This window comes from Hemitrygon akajei, chromosome 4, assembly GCF_048418815.1.
Source record: "Hemitrygon akajei chromosome 4, sHemAka1.3, whole genome shotgun sequence".
Classification (NCBI taxonomy): Eukaryota; Metazoa; Chordata; class Chondrichthyes; order Myliobatiformes; family Dasyatidae; genus Hemitrygon; species Hemitrygon akajei.
Window position 1 is genome coordinate 102,032,148 of NC_133127.1, and position 16,961 is coordinate 102,049,108.

General features: G+C 40.2%; 1 protein-coding gene across 5 annotated transcripts in view; it reads left to right on the plus strand.

The window, feature by feature from the left end:
- The window catches only part of LOC140726568 (protein transport protein Sec24B-like), a 182,927-nt gene that overhangs the window by 28,685 nt on the left and 137,281 nt on the right, over positions 1-16,961 (plus strand). For all 5 annotated transcript variants that reach the window (XM_073043125.1, XM_073043124.1, XM_073043127.1 and 2 more), the window contains one exon: positions 2,066-2,236. In XM_073043125.1, coding sequence (XP_072899226.1) covers positions 2,066-2,236 — 171 coding nt within the window. The remainder of the gene's footprint in view (positions 1-2,065; positions 2,237-16,961) is intronic.

The following is a 16,961-nucleotide window of genomic DNA, read 5'->3' on the forward strand; positions in this document are numbered from 1 at the left end:
TATCCAGGCCACAGTTCAGACCCTGGCCTCAGTTGTACGCTTTTGTTGTGGATTCCCTGACTTACATTTTGCTCTAATGTGTTGAGCCAGAGTTACTAAATCATCTAAACTTCTAACGATTGGATACCATTTCTAGTGTAGATTAATTAAAGAACATCAGTGGGACAATGTATTCTTTGTTTTTACTAATCTCTGTTCCTTCATAGTGTTACTCAACAAGGCAATAGTTTTTGCACTATTTGTTCTGGAATCGTTGAAGCATGAACTCCTCATATTAAAAAGGACATTTGTTTCAGCTTTGCTTTAGAAAGCATTCTATAGGAACAATTAAAACCAATTATATTGGTACCTTGCTTAGCGTTCCTAAGACTAACAGCACAAATGGAATCAACTTTAAAGGGATAATTGCAGCAGAATGTGTAGATGTATGCATTACTGTATTTTCCCAGTTCTGATGAAGATTCTTCAAGCTGAAATATTAACTCCTTTTTGCATAGATACTGCCTACCTGTTGGTTCCAAAAGTATTATTTTTGTTTTGGTTACGTGAGATTATCATTACAGCATTGTTGAACTCTTTAAAAACTGCTTGCAAGAACTTAATTTACAAATGTAAAATGAGTTGATTAATAAACTGTCTGTGACTGATTTCATTGCATGTAAAAGTTAGCATGTAAAAATTAAGGACCCCCATCACCTAGGACATGCCCCTATTGTAATTTACAGTTTTTATTATGTATTGCAGTGTAGTGCTGCTGCAAAATAGTAAATTTCTTGACATATGCCATAGATACTAAACCTGATTCTGAGAATGATGGCAAATATTCTCATTGCCTCCTAGGTCTTTTGAATTTACTAGTTTCTTTTTGCTTCTATAATTTTAACTTTTTTTCATCTGTTCCAGGAGAGTGCATGGGTTGCAATGGTTGTTTGCTTTGTACATTTTTTGAGAAGAGAGCAGAGCATATCAATCCTCATGTTTATTTGTAACTTATCAGCGGTTTCTATCTTTTCCTGTTTATCTACATATTAAATACTTAATAGTAAAGTGATTGCCTGAAGCAATGTGTGAGTTTAAATGAGTCTTCAAGGTAAAATTATATTGCTGACTAGATGATGACTATGCAAGGCTACAGCAATTTTCACTACTCCCTGCAAATCTGTCTTTGCCTCAACCCAGTATTAAAATGTTAGCAGGTCGACTATAAGTTGTAAACCATATGGTCAAATGATTGGTTTTTCTGTTACAAATCAGATCATTGTTTTATCCACTTATGTCAGCATTCTGTTTGAATCTTAGGTTGTACAGTATTTAATGGAGTGGAATGTTCAGTGACAAATGTGGCTATCAGTTTTCACGATTGCAATGAATGAAACCTGCCAGAACTTATACTTGTAAATGCAAAATACATAAACTGCTGACTTCAATTCCCTGTTGGTCTCTGAATTGCAAGGTGTGCAGTGCTGACTTTTTCAGCCTAGACTTTGGAAGAGTCAGTGAAATTATATGTGGTGATAAAGTGCTCTTTTAAAAGTAAAGATGCAATACTCATTAATGGAGAGATTAATTATGCTCATTTTAAACTTACCTTGAATTTGTTACTTCAGCATTCACCCATGTGTGCTCTCATCTATATTTCATTCTGCAAAATGTTTAAAAAGTTAATTAAAAATTGTATTTGTGCTTGCTGTCAAGGAATTCTTCACTGTGATTGGCTGCAAACATCTATTGCAACCTGTGTGCTCTTTTAGACTAGATGACAACAAAAAACAGACGTTAAAAAAATTAAAAAGCTAAGAATGGAAGCAAAAAGGGTTCTGGAAAATGGAAAGGACTAGATACAATGAAGGATAGTATCCTTCATTGTAAATCACAGCTGCTGCATTTCATATAATGGGATGACTGACGAAAACTGATGTCAGAAAAGGTCACTTGAGCTCATTCAATTTTTGGGCAGCTGTCTTCAAGATTAATTGGCAAGCACTTCTGCTTCACCACTGCAGAATGCAGGTTATGAGACATTGTTATTATGCTTGTTTACAAATGAACTCTGTTTTGAACTTAGGCTCTCCCTTTTTAACGCCTCATCATATGAACCAAAGTTATCCACCCAGCAGACCAAATGTAGTAAAAACTCCAGTTGCTATGGCACCTCTTCCACGATGGCCACCATCTTCAGCTGATCAACCTATTTCAGCTTTTGCATCACCAACATCTGCTTCAGAGACACAGGATGGTAAATATTGCTGCATTTGTTACTTGTATTTATCTCCTTTCTCTTTGCTTTGCCCCACAAACACATTATAGTTATTCAATTTATGCTTTTCTGAAGACATAATTAAGTTGACTTGTATCTCAAGATGGTCAATAGGTTAAGAGTGACACAGAAGACTGACTATGTAGTACAAGAAAGTGAACAGATTAAGAATTTGGGTTCTAATTTTTAAAAAATTTGGGCTTTTTAAAATAACAAGGTATTTTCATTACTGTTTGATTTTTGTTTTACCTTGATATTTTTCCACCTTCAGTATTTCTTATTTAGTAATTTTGTTTTTAAGTGAAACTGGAACATTCGGTTTCAAGACCATAAATACTTTTATGTTCAGCAGATGAAGACCATTTTTGAAGGAATGAATATTATCAAAATATAATGTACCTATAATGCAGTGTCCCTCCCTCCCCATCGTGTTGCTGGATTCATAACCCCACATTCATAAAGACTACACATTTGCTGTTTTTTCTCCAAGTGAAATTTCTTGCACCAGATCAGCCCTTAGTTTTTTATAAACACGTCAGGGAAATGTAAGTGGGAGGAGTGACAGAATAATTTTCCAACAACACCCAGTGATGGTTTATTAATTTATCTCTTAGTTGAAATCAGGAAGCAGGTGTGAGCGATGAAGAGAGGTATGTGTGTACTGTGGGGAAAAAAGTAGATTGGGGGGGCATTCTGGGATGTTCAAGAACCCACCTGAAGAGACTGTTTTGAGTCAACACTGATAATCCTGTAGTTCCAAACCTCACCACTTGTATCGCGTTGGGGTCTGAAAAGATATTTCTTTGGAAACTCGAAAAAGGACAAGCAAGCTGTGTTGAAAATGTTTTGTGGAAGTGCTCTGCTGAATAAGCTCTGCCAGTTTGTATGTTAAAGAAAGCATTAAGTTCCTCTGAATTAAGTTGTTTCGACATTGAACCAATTTGAGAATAAATCTAAAATTGAGCTATTTTTGTTTTGAATTGCAATAGTATTTTGTTTGCTAGTTCATCTTTTCTTGAGTCACATTATCCTGTAATGTCAGTGTTACAGATTTCTGTAAAAAAAAAAAGTGTTACAGCTGTTACAGATTTGTTATAAAAAAAATTGTAAACTGTACAAAGTGTGACGTTCTATGTTGAGAATTTGTGACATCTAATCACTGGGAACTATACTTACTGGACCTTGGGTAGTGTGAAGTAGGGAGATTATGTAAATTCAGAGCTTTTCAGGGTTAATAGACAGCATTCTCTTTCAAAGAAATCTTTTGCTCTGAAATTTAAGGGAATGAATTTTTATTTGCTTTGGGAATTATTCTAAAACGCACTGAAGCAGAAAAGTGAAAAGGTAAATATCCTCTGGGAGCTCATTGCTCGGGAATAGTAGTTAGCCATCTCTTGATAGTTCTGTGTGCAAATTCTGAGATTGCATCAGAATTGTGCTTTCAACTACAGACATCACTGCAATAAGGCAAGTCTTCTAAGATTTTTATATTTGCATTTGTATTGTAGTTCATTGAGTCAAGGATTAACAAATGCAAACACTTTTTAAGACAGTAACATGATTTTTGAATGTTTACAAGCAATACTAATTTGATAGTTATTAACAGTTACAGAAAAAAATTCAGCAAATAGTTTTGTATTAATACTCTGTCTACCTTTTTAAAAATTCTTTGGATCAAAATTTCAAGTTATGATTGTTAAATATGTGCTGTCAGTGTGAGGCTTTTTGGTTATTTTAGTTCTTTGGGATGAATGTATATAAATTGGAATAAGTGTTGAGTAAAATGTGGAAATTCTCCTTTTCACAAATCTGTTGGACATTCTTTATGTTCATTTGGACTGGAGATTGTGCTTGCAAAATGTTTTTTTCTTCACCCCACCATTGACATTGAAACTATTAATGATTTGGTTTAAGCTAAACTGGTACTGCCAAAGGAAGGCCAAGTTCTTCAAGTGGTCAGCCAAAGCAACTATCATATGCATTTGGTTATGCTGTTCATACACACTGAATTTGAAGGTTAACTTTTAATTGTAGTACCAATATTTCAGATTCATTTTTGGGATCTCAGTGCAGGCAAAGCCAGTATTAATTGCTCATCCCAAATTGATCTTCATATGGTAGTTGTAAACTACTGCTTTGCACTGCTCAAGGTTATCGTCATTCAAACAAGTACAGTGCATGTATACCACCGAGCAAAACGATGCTCCTCTGGACCAAGGTGCACAATGCAGTTTGTATAACTCACACACAGCACATAAAGTAATATTACCACAAATAAATTAACAAATACTAAGATGCATTTACGGCACAAGTTAAAAAGTAAACTGTATAATGTTTCTGGTGCCTCACATCTGATGAGACCTTGGTGGTAGCAGGGAGTTCGGTATCTAATGATCTGGGGGAATGAAGCTGTTTCCCATCCTAACAGTCCTTATTCTAATGCTGCAATACCTCCTTCCTGATGATGCGGTGCGAGGTGGGAGTGTGGTTCAAAGAGGTTGTTGGATGGTTGGGAAGGATCGTGAACATTGTTAAGGGCATTGCGAACGTACTGCTGATAAATATCTTTGATGGGTGTAAGAGCGACCCCAATGATAATCTCTGCAGTCCTCACAATCCTTTGAAGGGTCTTGCAGTCAAGCGTCTTGTAATTTCCAGACTAGATAGTGATGCAGCTGCTCAGGCCACTCTCATTGGTGCTCCTTTAAAAATTGGTTAGAATGTTGACCAATAGGGGGAGAGCCTTGCTTGCTTCACTCTCCTCAGGAAGAGGAGACATTGCTGTGCTTTTTTGACTAAGAATGGTATTGAGGAATGAGGTGAGATGGTTAATTATGTGCATCCCAGAAACTTGGTGCTCCTAACTCTGTCCATGGAGGAGCTGTTTATGACTAGTGAGGAGTTGTCAGCCTGCACCTTCCTAATACCGACAGTCATCTCTTTAGTCTTCTCCATGTTGAAACTCAAGTTGTTGTGCTCGCACCAATCTACCAGCTTCTCTACCTCCTCTCTGAGCTGTATCATTGTCATTGTTGATGAAGCCAACTACTATTGTGTCATCTGAGAACTTGATGATTTAGTATGAATGGGATGTGCAGTCATGTGTTAGCAGCAGGCTGAGCACACAGTCCTGGGGGGCTCTTAACATGGACTGACTGAGCTTTCTATCAAGAAGTCCAAGAGTCATTTACACAGAGAAATGTTAAGATCCAAAAGTTTACCCACCAGTTTCTGAGGGATGACTGTTAAACGCTCAGATTTTTGTATTTTCTCTCCATTTAGAAAACAGTCAACTCTTTCATTTCTTCTACCAATGTGTATGACCATACACTTCCCAACACTGTATTCCATCTGCCACTTCTTTGCCACTTCTGTCCAAGTTCTTCTGTAGCCTCCCTATTTCCTCAAAACTACCTGCTCCTCCACCTATCTTCGTATCATCTAAAAGCTGCAACAAAGCCATCAATTCCATCATCCAAATCATTGACATATAATGTTAAAAAAAATCAGTCCCAATACAGACCCCTGTGGAACACCACTAGTCACCAGCAGCCAACCAGAAAAGCTCCCTTTATTCCCATTCCTTGCATCCTGCCAGTCAGCCACCACTTTATCCATGATAGAATCTCTCCTGTACTACCATGGGCTTGTAGCTTGTTAAGCAGCCTCATGTGTGGCACCTTGTCAAAGGCATTCTGAAAATCCAAGTACACAACATCAACCGATTCTCCTTTATCTATCCTGCCTTTTACTTCTCAAAGAATTCCAATAAATTTGTCAGGCAAGATTTTCTCTTGAGGAAAAACTGCCTTTTTTTTATCATGTCCCTCCAAGTACCCCAAAACCACATCCTTAACAATCGACTCCAACATCTTCCCAATCACTGAGATCAGACTAACTGGCCTCTCTCCCTTCTTGAAGAGTGAAGTGATGTTTGCAATTTTCCAGTCAGTGGGAACCTTTTGAGAATCTAGTGGTTCTTGAAAGATCGTTACTAATGCTTCCACAATCTCTTCAACCAGCTCTTTCAGAACCCTGAGGTGTACACCATCTGGTCCAGGTAACTTTTCTACCTTTACACACAAACTGCTGGAGGAACTCAGCAGGCCAGGCAGCACCTATGGAAAAGAGTAGTGTCAACATTTTGGGCTGAGACCCTTCAACAGGAGTGGACCTGTCCTGTGTTGCTTGGATTTCCAGCATCTGCAAACTTTCTCTTGTTTCTAACTTAACTATATTCAGGCCTTTCCGTTTCCCAAGAAAATCCTCTCTAGTAACTAACTTCACGCACATCATGACTCCATCCACCTGGAGCTTCCACCATACTGCTAGTGTCTTCCACTGTGAAGACTGAAGCAAAATACTTTTTCAGTTTGTCTGCCATTTTCTTGTCCGCTATTACTTTCTCTTCAGCATTGTTTTCCAGAAGTCCAATATCCACTCTTGCCTCTCTTTTACACTTTATGTATTTGAAGAAACTTTTTGTAGCCTCTTTAATATTATTGGCTAGCTTACTTTTGTATTCCATCTTTACCTTAATGACTTTTTTGGTTGCCTTCTGCTGGTATTTAAAAGCTTCTCAATCTTTACTGTGGAACTGACTGAGAGGTAGCTCTTTTTACGTACTGCTTCTTGCCTCCTGGGTCGCTCTTCAAATCAGAAAAATTACGTGGAAACTCTGCCTTCAAAATCTTAATTGCCGTCTTGCTTAAATAGCAGCTCTTTTTATGCACCCCTAGTGTGGATTGTCCCACTCCAAGTTAGAGTGATGTGTGTGTCTTGGAGGGAACCCTGCAGATGGTGGAGTTTTCCATGTATTGCAGACTTCGTTTTGTCGTAGGAAATGTTATTTTGTTCTTGTAAGCAGAAACTCCATAAGAAGTACAGAATGAATAGCGTACTGCTGCTGGAGGGCATTTCAGTTCTTGAATGCTGGAACTGATGTATTGCAATCACATTTTATATTGTCTGTATTTGTATGCCCTGTCTTTGATTCATGCTTGGTTGTAGCACTACTTCACTATGGGCAATCACTATTAAATTGCTTCAGCAACTATTTTACAAAATGTAGGTTGAAAACATCTCTTACTTAGCTATAGCTTTTGACTTTCAAAGCTAGTCGAGCAGAATTTGAGTATTAGCAACCCACATTTTTTTAAACCTCAGCCCATATTTGAAACAACAATCTTTGCTGACTCATGGCAAATAATGAAACATTATTTGCAGATGTACTAGAAACCTGGAAGAGTTGATAAAGGTTCCAAGGTTAATTTATTGTCAAAGTGTACAATTCTGAAATTCTTCTTTTCCAGATAGCCATGAAACTAAGAAAGAAAAGAACAGTAGCATGATCATCAACCCCCAAGTTCCTCCTCCTTGCACAAAAAAATGACCAAAAATGGAACAGGCACATCTACTCCCAAATCCCCCTCCTCTACACACGAAAAAATGTGAAAGATTGGTCAAAAACAGGCAGAATATTAAAAAAAATTGTAAGACAGGAAAAAAAAGTCCATAGTCCAAGTGCTTATTCAAAATACAGAAAAACTGGGTAATGTTCTCCCTCTCTATAGCAGGGCAATAAAAAAAGGTGGTCTCCCCTCTCCGTCAGTAGAGCGATTTCCCCCGATGATTTAAAAAGGCAGCCGGCTGGCGTTTTAATCTCCCTCTTCACTTTAATTGGCAAACAAGGGAAGCTTTTCTTGTCAAAATGGAGTCGAACATTGGCTTGCAGCCTTCTCGCCATGAGGTTCCCGCATGCTGCTTCTGCCACCTGGAATCTCCTCAGAGACTGCAGAGTGCTGTATCACGCAAACAATCTCTAAACTGCAAATCACAGGCTCTTAACAGTTCCAGAATCACATTCAAGATGAAAAACAAAAGTAAAAGAAGTGAAATATATGGTTTCATGATCTATCCGTAAGGTGTCATCTGAAGAAGTGTTGTATGCAGGCGCCATCTTGACTGAAATAACATCACTTGTTAGTACAGGCAGTCCCCGGGTTATGAACGAGTTCCGTTCCTGAGCCCGTGTTTAAGTCGGATTTGTACGTAAGTCGGAACAGGTACATCTGGTATTATTTAGCGTCAGTTAGTCAAATGTTTGTCTTAGTATATAGTATACATTTTACCTATCTATGCATATAAAATACTTAAGAAATGTATGTATTTCAATAATTAAACCACTGCGTAGCTCAGTAATAATTGTAGCTTTCATTGGGGAAAGAACACAGCCTTTCGTGTGTTCCATTATTTTTACTTTATCCTTTAAAATTGTTCCGATCGTTGACTGACTGTAGGCTAACGCCTTTCCAATGACTGATGGCGTTTCACCTCTTTCCGTTCCCTTTATAATTTCCACCTTATTTTCAACCATGATTATTTTCCTTTGATGCATCACTAACACTTGCATCAGATTTATGCTTTGATGACATGGTTACAAGGGTAAATAAGAGAAAAATTTAGGCCAAATACAAAGTTACACGCTCAGCACAGTGAGTGCTGAGTGATCAAACTTAAAATGGCGGGATGACCTTCCACAAGGTGACAAACCGCTGAAGCCACGCAATGTTTTCATGAGCGTCACAACGTAGTGCGTGCATTCGTTACTATGAACCATTGTATTTAACTCGGATTTTCAATATAATAGGCTTTGTGGCAGGCCGTTCGTAAGTGCAAGTTGTTCATAAGCCTGACGTTCATAACTCGGGGACTGTCTGTAACTAATACCTGAAGTCCTGCTGTCACAGAATGAGAATGTCAGATTCATGTATATTACAAACTTCAGATCTTGAGGAAAAGAAATAGCAGACTTTGTTCTGTGCCAAAGTAGTAAACATCACCATTATAATGGAAATGCTTAAAATAAGAAGGCAATAGATTTCTGGAATGACTAGAGCTGCAGTCTCATAACTCCAGTCATGTGAGTTCAGTTCTGACCTTCAGTTCAGTTCAGACTGTGCAGAGTCTGTATGTTCTCTTCCAAGTGCTCTGATTTCTTCTCATATCTCAACAATCGGTTGGTAAGTTAAATAACCACTGTAGATTGTTGGGTGTCAGTGAGTGGTAGAATTTGGTTGGCGTTGATGAGAATGTGGGAAGGATAAAATAGATCAATGTAGCATTACTGTAAAAATCGATCTTTTATGGTTGGCACAGACGTGGTTGTCCTATGTGCCTGTTTCTCTGTAGAGACTGCAGATGCTGCATGCTAGAGCAGTAAAAACCCTGGAAGAACTCAGCAGGTTAAGCAACATCTTGTGGACTGTTTCTCTCCTGTCATTCTATATGACTCTGACTCCAATTTACAGGAACAACTAAAAAGTTGGCCTCAACTTTGTTTTCTTGACTGTTTCGCATAAACTCTTGATTCTCTTGTTAGTCAGAGACTAAATCAGGCAAGAAGTGTTGCATTTAAAGCTGTCTGAGCTGGAGAATTACAAAATAATCTGAATATTCAGAGGTGCTGTTCTTCCTGATGCACTCTAATGTGGGTAACTTGTTATCCTGAAACTTAATTTCCTGGTTACATCTTTACAAGAGGTTGTGGAGCATTGGAAATGATGCTGAAACAGTACATCAAGATGTTGCCCGCATTAGGACGTATTAGCTAGAAGGAGAGATTGGACAATCTTGGATTGAGAGGCGCAGATCGAGGGAAGACTGACTAAAATATATATCTAATTATTAGAGGCATAGACAGGGTGAATATTCACTCTTTTTCCCAGGATGGAAATGTTGAATGCAAGAGGACATAGATTTAATTTGAGAAGGAGAAATTTAAAGATTTAGAAATCATTTTTTTTACTCAGGAAGTGGTAGATATCTAAGCAACACACAAAATGCTGGAGGAACTCAGCTGGTTAGGCAGCATCCATGGAAAGAAGTGCAGTCAAAGTTTTGGGCTGAAACCCTTCAGCAGGACTGGAGAAATGTTTGCCACACTGGGACCACTGAACACAAATACTTCACCTGTGAGTCTGTTGGGATCACTTACTGTGTTCAGTGCTCCTGGTGTGGCCTCCTGAACATCAGTGAGACCCGACATAGATTGGGAGACTGCTGCACCAAGCGTCTACACTCTGTCTGCCAGAAGAAGTGGGATCTCCCAGTGGCCATCCATTTTAATTCCGCTTCCCATTCCCATTCCGATATATTCCTCCACCGTCATGAACGAGACCACACGTCAGTTGGAGGAACAACACCTTTCCATTTGGATAGCCTCCAATGTGATGGCATGAGCATCGATTTCTCAAACTTCCGGTAATGCCCCCCAACACTCCTCCCCCACCTTCTGCATTTCCCATCCCCTTTTCCCTCTCTCACCTCAGCTCACCAACCAGCTTCCCAGCTCCTTACTTCATCCCTCCCCCTCCAGGTTTCACCTATTACTTGGTGGTTCTCTCTCCCCTCCCCCCACCTTTTAAAAATCTACCTCTCAGCTTGTTTTCTCCAGTCCTGCCAAACAAACATTGACTATATTTCTTTCCAAAGATGCTGCTTGGCCTGCTGAGTTCCTTCAGTATTTTGGGTGTGTTGCTCAGATTTCCAGCATCTGCAGATTTTCTCTTGTTTGTGGTGGGTGTATAGAATGCTCTGCCAGGAGAGGTGGCTGAAGCTGGTACAAACGCAACATTTTAGAGTATTTACACAGGCATATGAACAGGTAGGAAATTGAGGGATTTTGACCATTTGCAGGCAGATGTGCAGTTTAAGTCAACATTATGCTTGCCACAGACATCTTGGGCCAAAAGGCCTTTGCCCATGCTGTACTGTCTTACTTCATGTAGTTATGGCAAAGGCCAATCAGAAAGACCTTTAAGTCAGAAACAGAAAATGGTGTGTGGAGAGTAAGAAGATGAGAGAAGTGTAGTCCCCATCCAGCCTCACTTTTACTCTGTAAGTGAGTGAGTCTGCTCAGCATTCCCAGCTTTGTTCATCTCAACAGCTCTTAAATGTTGTGGCTTAAGACAGTGGGAGACCTATGCTGATGAGAGAAGAGATGTGGAAGTGCCTGTTCCCACCCATAAGTTCCCTCTCTAGCAAATCCATCCCACTGACTCCCAACCATTTGTCCATATGTACAAGGTGCCCGTAAGTCTGGCATTTGTAAACTGGGGAAAACGTGTAATCCAGCAATTCATTTTGCTATCTATTACTTTCTGTAGCTACGTTCTCTTAGTTTTTTGCATACGAGAGCAGTTTGGTCTCCTCATAAATATGCATTAGTTTATTTTGTGCCATTGAATAATTTGTTTTACTGTTCTTCCAACTAAAATTCATAACCTCTCAATTATCCGCATTACAACTAAAATGCATCTCTCTTTTGTACTCATTTCATCTATGTTTCTTTGCAGCCACTTCTGTGTCCTATTCACAATCTCCTGCTTATCTTTGTGTTGCCAATAAACATGGATGAGACGAGCTTGACTTTTTCTGTCATGATGGAAATTGAGAATAGTTAAAGCCGCAGTATTCATTCCTGTGACACTCTAGTTGTAACTTCAGCTTGTAAATTTGAAAATGGCCCTTTTATCCCATTCTGTTTTCTGTTTATTGCTTATCTCGGGGTTTGCTAATGTATAACCATCCCCACCATGTGCTCTTCTGAAGTAACTTTATATGTGGCATCTTGCTGTATATGTTTGGAAATCCAAATTATATTAGGCAGTCTTTGTGATTGAGCTTATTTATTTCAACTCCTGTATTATGGGATCTAAGGTGGCTTTAAGAATCTTCCACAGGTAGAACAGATAGTACTGCGGGGTTGGGGGGGGGGGGGGGAGAGTTTAGGACTTTGTTTTGGAAGATTGTGCATGCCTTCTGTTTCTGCAATGTCTCTGAGTGCTTCCATGGAATAAATTAGAGGTACTCAGAGACTTCCTGGATGCCTTGTCTCCATTTTGAGCAGTTGTTGACTTAAGAATTCCCATGAATTTCACAGGAAAGGTCTTTTTTTTCTCCTGAGGAAACCTCCTGCTTGGTGGCAGCATGTAAAGTGTTTGATTTGGGAGTCTGGTGTCAGATCTACAAACAAAGTGACCAACCCAGTGAGTATGATCAGAGCCTCAATGCTGTGGATGTTGGTCTTGGAGAGGACACTGACATTTGCAATGGATATGGAGGATTTTCGAGAAATGGCATTGATGGCACTTCCTTACTGCTCCAGGGGATTCACTATTAGTTGTCCATGCCATTGGAGCATATGGGAGGGTATAATGTTTGGAACAATTTTTGGTCAGTAGACACAATATTGAATTTAGTGTTCTGATTTTTGCATGTTCTTCTGTTGGTCTGCTAAGGCTATACTGTCACATTGAATGCTGTGGTGAATTTCATCATTGATAGCTGCCTTTGCTGAAAGGTGACTCATGAAAGCGCTTCATGTTTTTCGTGGTCTCATTGTGGATTTTTGTTTTCAGAGGATGCAGGCACTGACTATTAGAGGATCTGTGTGGTCTGAGGGATGTTAATGGAAAGCTATAATCCCATTAATGTTGCAGTGAAGTAGTTGTAGCTGACTTGGAGTTCACTCAGAATATGCATAGGTGTGCTGTAAATTGATGACTGATGTTGGTGTGAATCTTGATTGTGGAGTTGAGATACCAAATGTCAGACAGTTCCTAGTCATTCTGCAATGGAAAAGTCATATGGATAGAATCTCGAGGGGTGGATAGGGAAGGGTTTATACTATAGGCTCCCCATTCATCAGCAGGAAATAGAAGAGCATATATGAAGGGAAATCATACAGAGGGAAAGGAATAATATGATTGTAATACTATGTCATTTTATCTTTACTAATATTAACTGGGATTCCCTTAATGCTAAGGTATCAAATGGGGCAAAATTTGAGTGTCCAGGAAAAGCTGAAGAAACATGTAGATGGACTTAACCTAGAAGGAGCTGAACCCAGCTCCTTCTTAGGAAATGAGGCCGTGCAAGTGGTTGATATGTCAGTGGGGAAATAGAACTATTAAAATAATGCTGTTAATTTCAAAATCATCATGGAAAAGATAGGACTTGTTTTCGTTGAAGTCTGAATTGGGGGAAGCATAATGTTACTGGTAGTGATATTGTCGATCAGAATTCTCCAAAGTTGAGAGGCTGTTGCAGGCAAAGGAGCATCTGGCAAATGTGTTAAAAGAAGTTCAGGGCCAGCATGTTCCTGTTTCAGTTAAGGGCAAGGCTGGCAGGATTAGGTGGCCTTGGTAGAAAAGAAAAATGGAGAAACTGATGAGACATATATTGGTCATAGGCAGCTGGAATCAAATAGTCCCTTGAAGAGTATAAGGGATATAGGAGGAAGGAAATTATGAGGGTAAAATTAGGAAGGAAATTATGAGGGTAAAATGTTGTTATCCCTGACAGATAAGATAAAGGAGAATCCCAAAACATTTCCCAAGTATAGTAAAAGCAAGAGGGTAGCTCGAGAGAGAGAGAGAGAGAAGATCACCTTAAAGATCTCTGTGGAAATCTACTGTGGAGCCACAGGAAGTGCGAGAGGTCCAAAGTGAATATGGTTGCAAGAAAAAAGTTTGTGAACCCTTTGCAATTACTGGTTTTTCTGTATTAATTACTCATAAAATGTGAACTGATCTTCAACTAAGTCACAGTAAGAGAGCTTCACCTTCTTTAAGTGAGCAGGACGTCCAGTCCAGGACTCACCTGCCCACAACAAATATGCTGTTTCAACAGAAAGCCAAGTTTAAGATGACCTGGAGACACCCCCGATCCAAACACTGGCACCTCCTGGACTACATCCTGGTGCATCATAAGGATATGTTGCATGTTCTACACACCAGGGTCATGCTGAGCACAGACTATTATACAGATCACCGACTGTCAGGGTGAAAGTCAGACTGGCTATCAAGTTTGGAGAATTCTGATCTACAACGTCATTGGCTATCCAGGTGGATAAGCTCTTTGGCCTCCGAGATGTATTCTAGATAGAATTGAATTAACTTTAATTCTTATGCCCTTCACATACATGAGCAGTAAAAATCTTTACCTTACATGTCCATCTAAATGTGCGATGTGCAATTTATAGTAATTTGTAATAACAGGATAGTGAATATAATATAGAAATACAGTTGCGTCAGCATGAATTAATCAGTCCGATGGCCTGGTGGAAGAAGCTGTTCCGGAGTCTGTTGATTCTGGTTTTTATGCTGTGGTACTGTTTCCCGGATGGTAGCAGCTGGAACAGTTTGTGGTTGGAGTGGCTTGAGTCCCCAGTGATCTTTCAGGCCCTTTTTACGCACCTGTCTCTGTAAATGTCCTGAATGGTGGGAAGTTCACATCCACAGATGCACTGGGCTGTCCGCACCACTCTCTGCAGAGTCTTGCGATTGAGGGAAGTACATTTTCCATACCAGACAGTGATGCAGCCAGTCAGGATGCTCTCAACTGTGCCCCTGTAGAAAGTCCTTAGGATTTGGGGATTCGTGTCAAACTATTTCAACCACCTGAGGTGAAAGAGGCACTGTTGTGCTTTTCTCACTACATAGCTGGTATGTACAGACCATGTGAGATCCTCGGTGATGTGTATGCTGAGGAACTTAAAGCTGTTCACCCTCTCAACCCCAGATCCATTGATGTCAATAGGGGTTAGCCTGTCTCCATTCCTCCATTAGTCCACAACCAGCTCCTTTGTTTTTGTGACATTGAGGGAGGGGTTGTTTTCTTGACACCACTGTGTCAGGGTGATGACTTCTTCCCTGTAGGCTGCCTCGTTATTATTTGAGATTAGGCCAATCAATGTAGTGTTGTTAGAAAATTAATTTAATTAACATTTAATTATACAATTCAGTTGAGTATTCAGTTGAGCGTCAGTGTTTTTAGTTGTCTTTTAAGTGAATGTGAGTTGATTTTGTATTTTTAAAGTCAATGTGGTAATATCAGCAAATTTAATTAGCAAATTGGAGATGTGGATGGCAACTCAGTCATGGGTATACAGAGAGTAAAGGAGGGGCTTAGGATATAGCCCTGTGGGGCACCCGTGTTGAGGGTCAGAGGTGAGGGAGCCCACTCTTACAATCTGCTGGCGATCTGACAGGAAGTCCAGGATCCAACTGCACAAGGCAGGGTCAAGGCCGAGGTCTCTGAGCTTCTTATTGAGCCTGGAGGGAATCATGGTGCTGAATGCTGAACTGTAGTCCAAGAACAGCATTCTCACATAAGCATCCCTCTTCTCCAGATGTGTAAGGATGGTGTGTAGAGCTGTGGCTATTGTGTCATCTGTCAATCGGTTGTGTTGGTAGGCGAATTGTAGGGGGTTCATTGTGGGTGGTAGCATGCTGCAGATATAGTCCTTGATATAGTCCTTTCATAGCATTTGCTTATTATTGAGGTGAGTGCGACAGATGCCAGTCATTCAGACATGTTACCTTGGTCTTATTATGTACAGGAACAATGGTGATTATTTTGAAGGTACTCTACACTGGGAGAAGGAGAGATTAAAAATGTCTGTAAACATAACTGCTAGTTGCGCTCATGCACGTCCTGAGTACCCGCCCTGGGATGTTGTCCAGTCCTGCAGCCTTGTGACTGTCCACTTGTTGGAAACACCTGCATACTTCAGCTTCAGAGATGATCAAGGTGCAGGTCACTTCGGTGGCTCTACTCGGGGGCTCAGTGTTGGTGACATTGAACCGAGTGTAAAAAAGATTTAGCTCATCTGGGAGAGAGGCAACGATGTTGACGGCACCATTGCGCTTAACTTTGAAATCTGCAAACCTTTCCATAAGTTGTGAGTGTTGTTGGTGGAAAGTTGTGCTTGGATCTTGTCCCTGTGTTGTCATTTTGCTGCCTTGATGACTTTGCTTAGATCATAGCTGCATTTCTTGAGTTCCTGTTGGTTACCGGCAATGTAAGCTCTGTCTCACATGGTAAGTGCGGCCCGTACGGAACAAGCTAAGGGAGAAACTGAACAGCAAAGGCTCCCCAAGCACAGATTCCGACACAGAAAAGAAATGGGAGCACCTGCAGACTCCCAAGATACAGCTGTCGAGGTAGTTGGGTATTCCTTTAGAAGAAATGAGGATTGGTTTGATGAAAACAATATTGAAATCGAGAACCTGCTTCAAAAGAAATATTCCTCCCATCAAGTGGAGCTGTCTACACCCAAAGACCAGGTAGCCAAGGCAGAGTACAGAGCTGCATACAGCAACCTCCAAGCTGAACTGAGGAAAATGCAAAATGATTGGTGGACTGCCCTAGCAGAACAAATGCAGCACCATGCAGACACCAGCAACACTTGTGCCTTCTATGAATCGCAGCGCATAGTGAATGGTCCAACTCGTCAGTTTCAAGCTTGCAATGGCTCCAGCCTGCTGACAGATAAGGAAGCAATCATGAGGCAATGGACAGAGCACTATGAAAGCCTTTTTGGGGATAATTGTCAAGCACAAGAAACATCCATTGAAATAAGCACCCGGCATGAGGTCAGGCTTAAGCTTGATGGCCTGCCAACTCTGGATGAGGTCAAATCTGTTATTTCCAAGCTGAAATGCCACAAAGTCCCAGGCATTGATTGGATCCCAGTGGAAGCGTACTAAATGGGTGGAGACATTCTCCTGAGTGAACTCACAAACCTGTTCACACTCTGTTGGGAGAAAGGTTCAATCCCAAATGACCTGTAATTGTCTCCCTGTACAAGAACAAAGGGGAGAAATCAGATTGCTTTAACTATAGAGGCATTAACCTG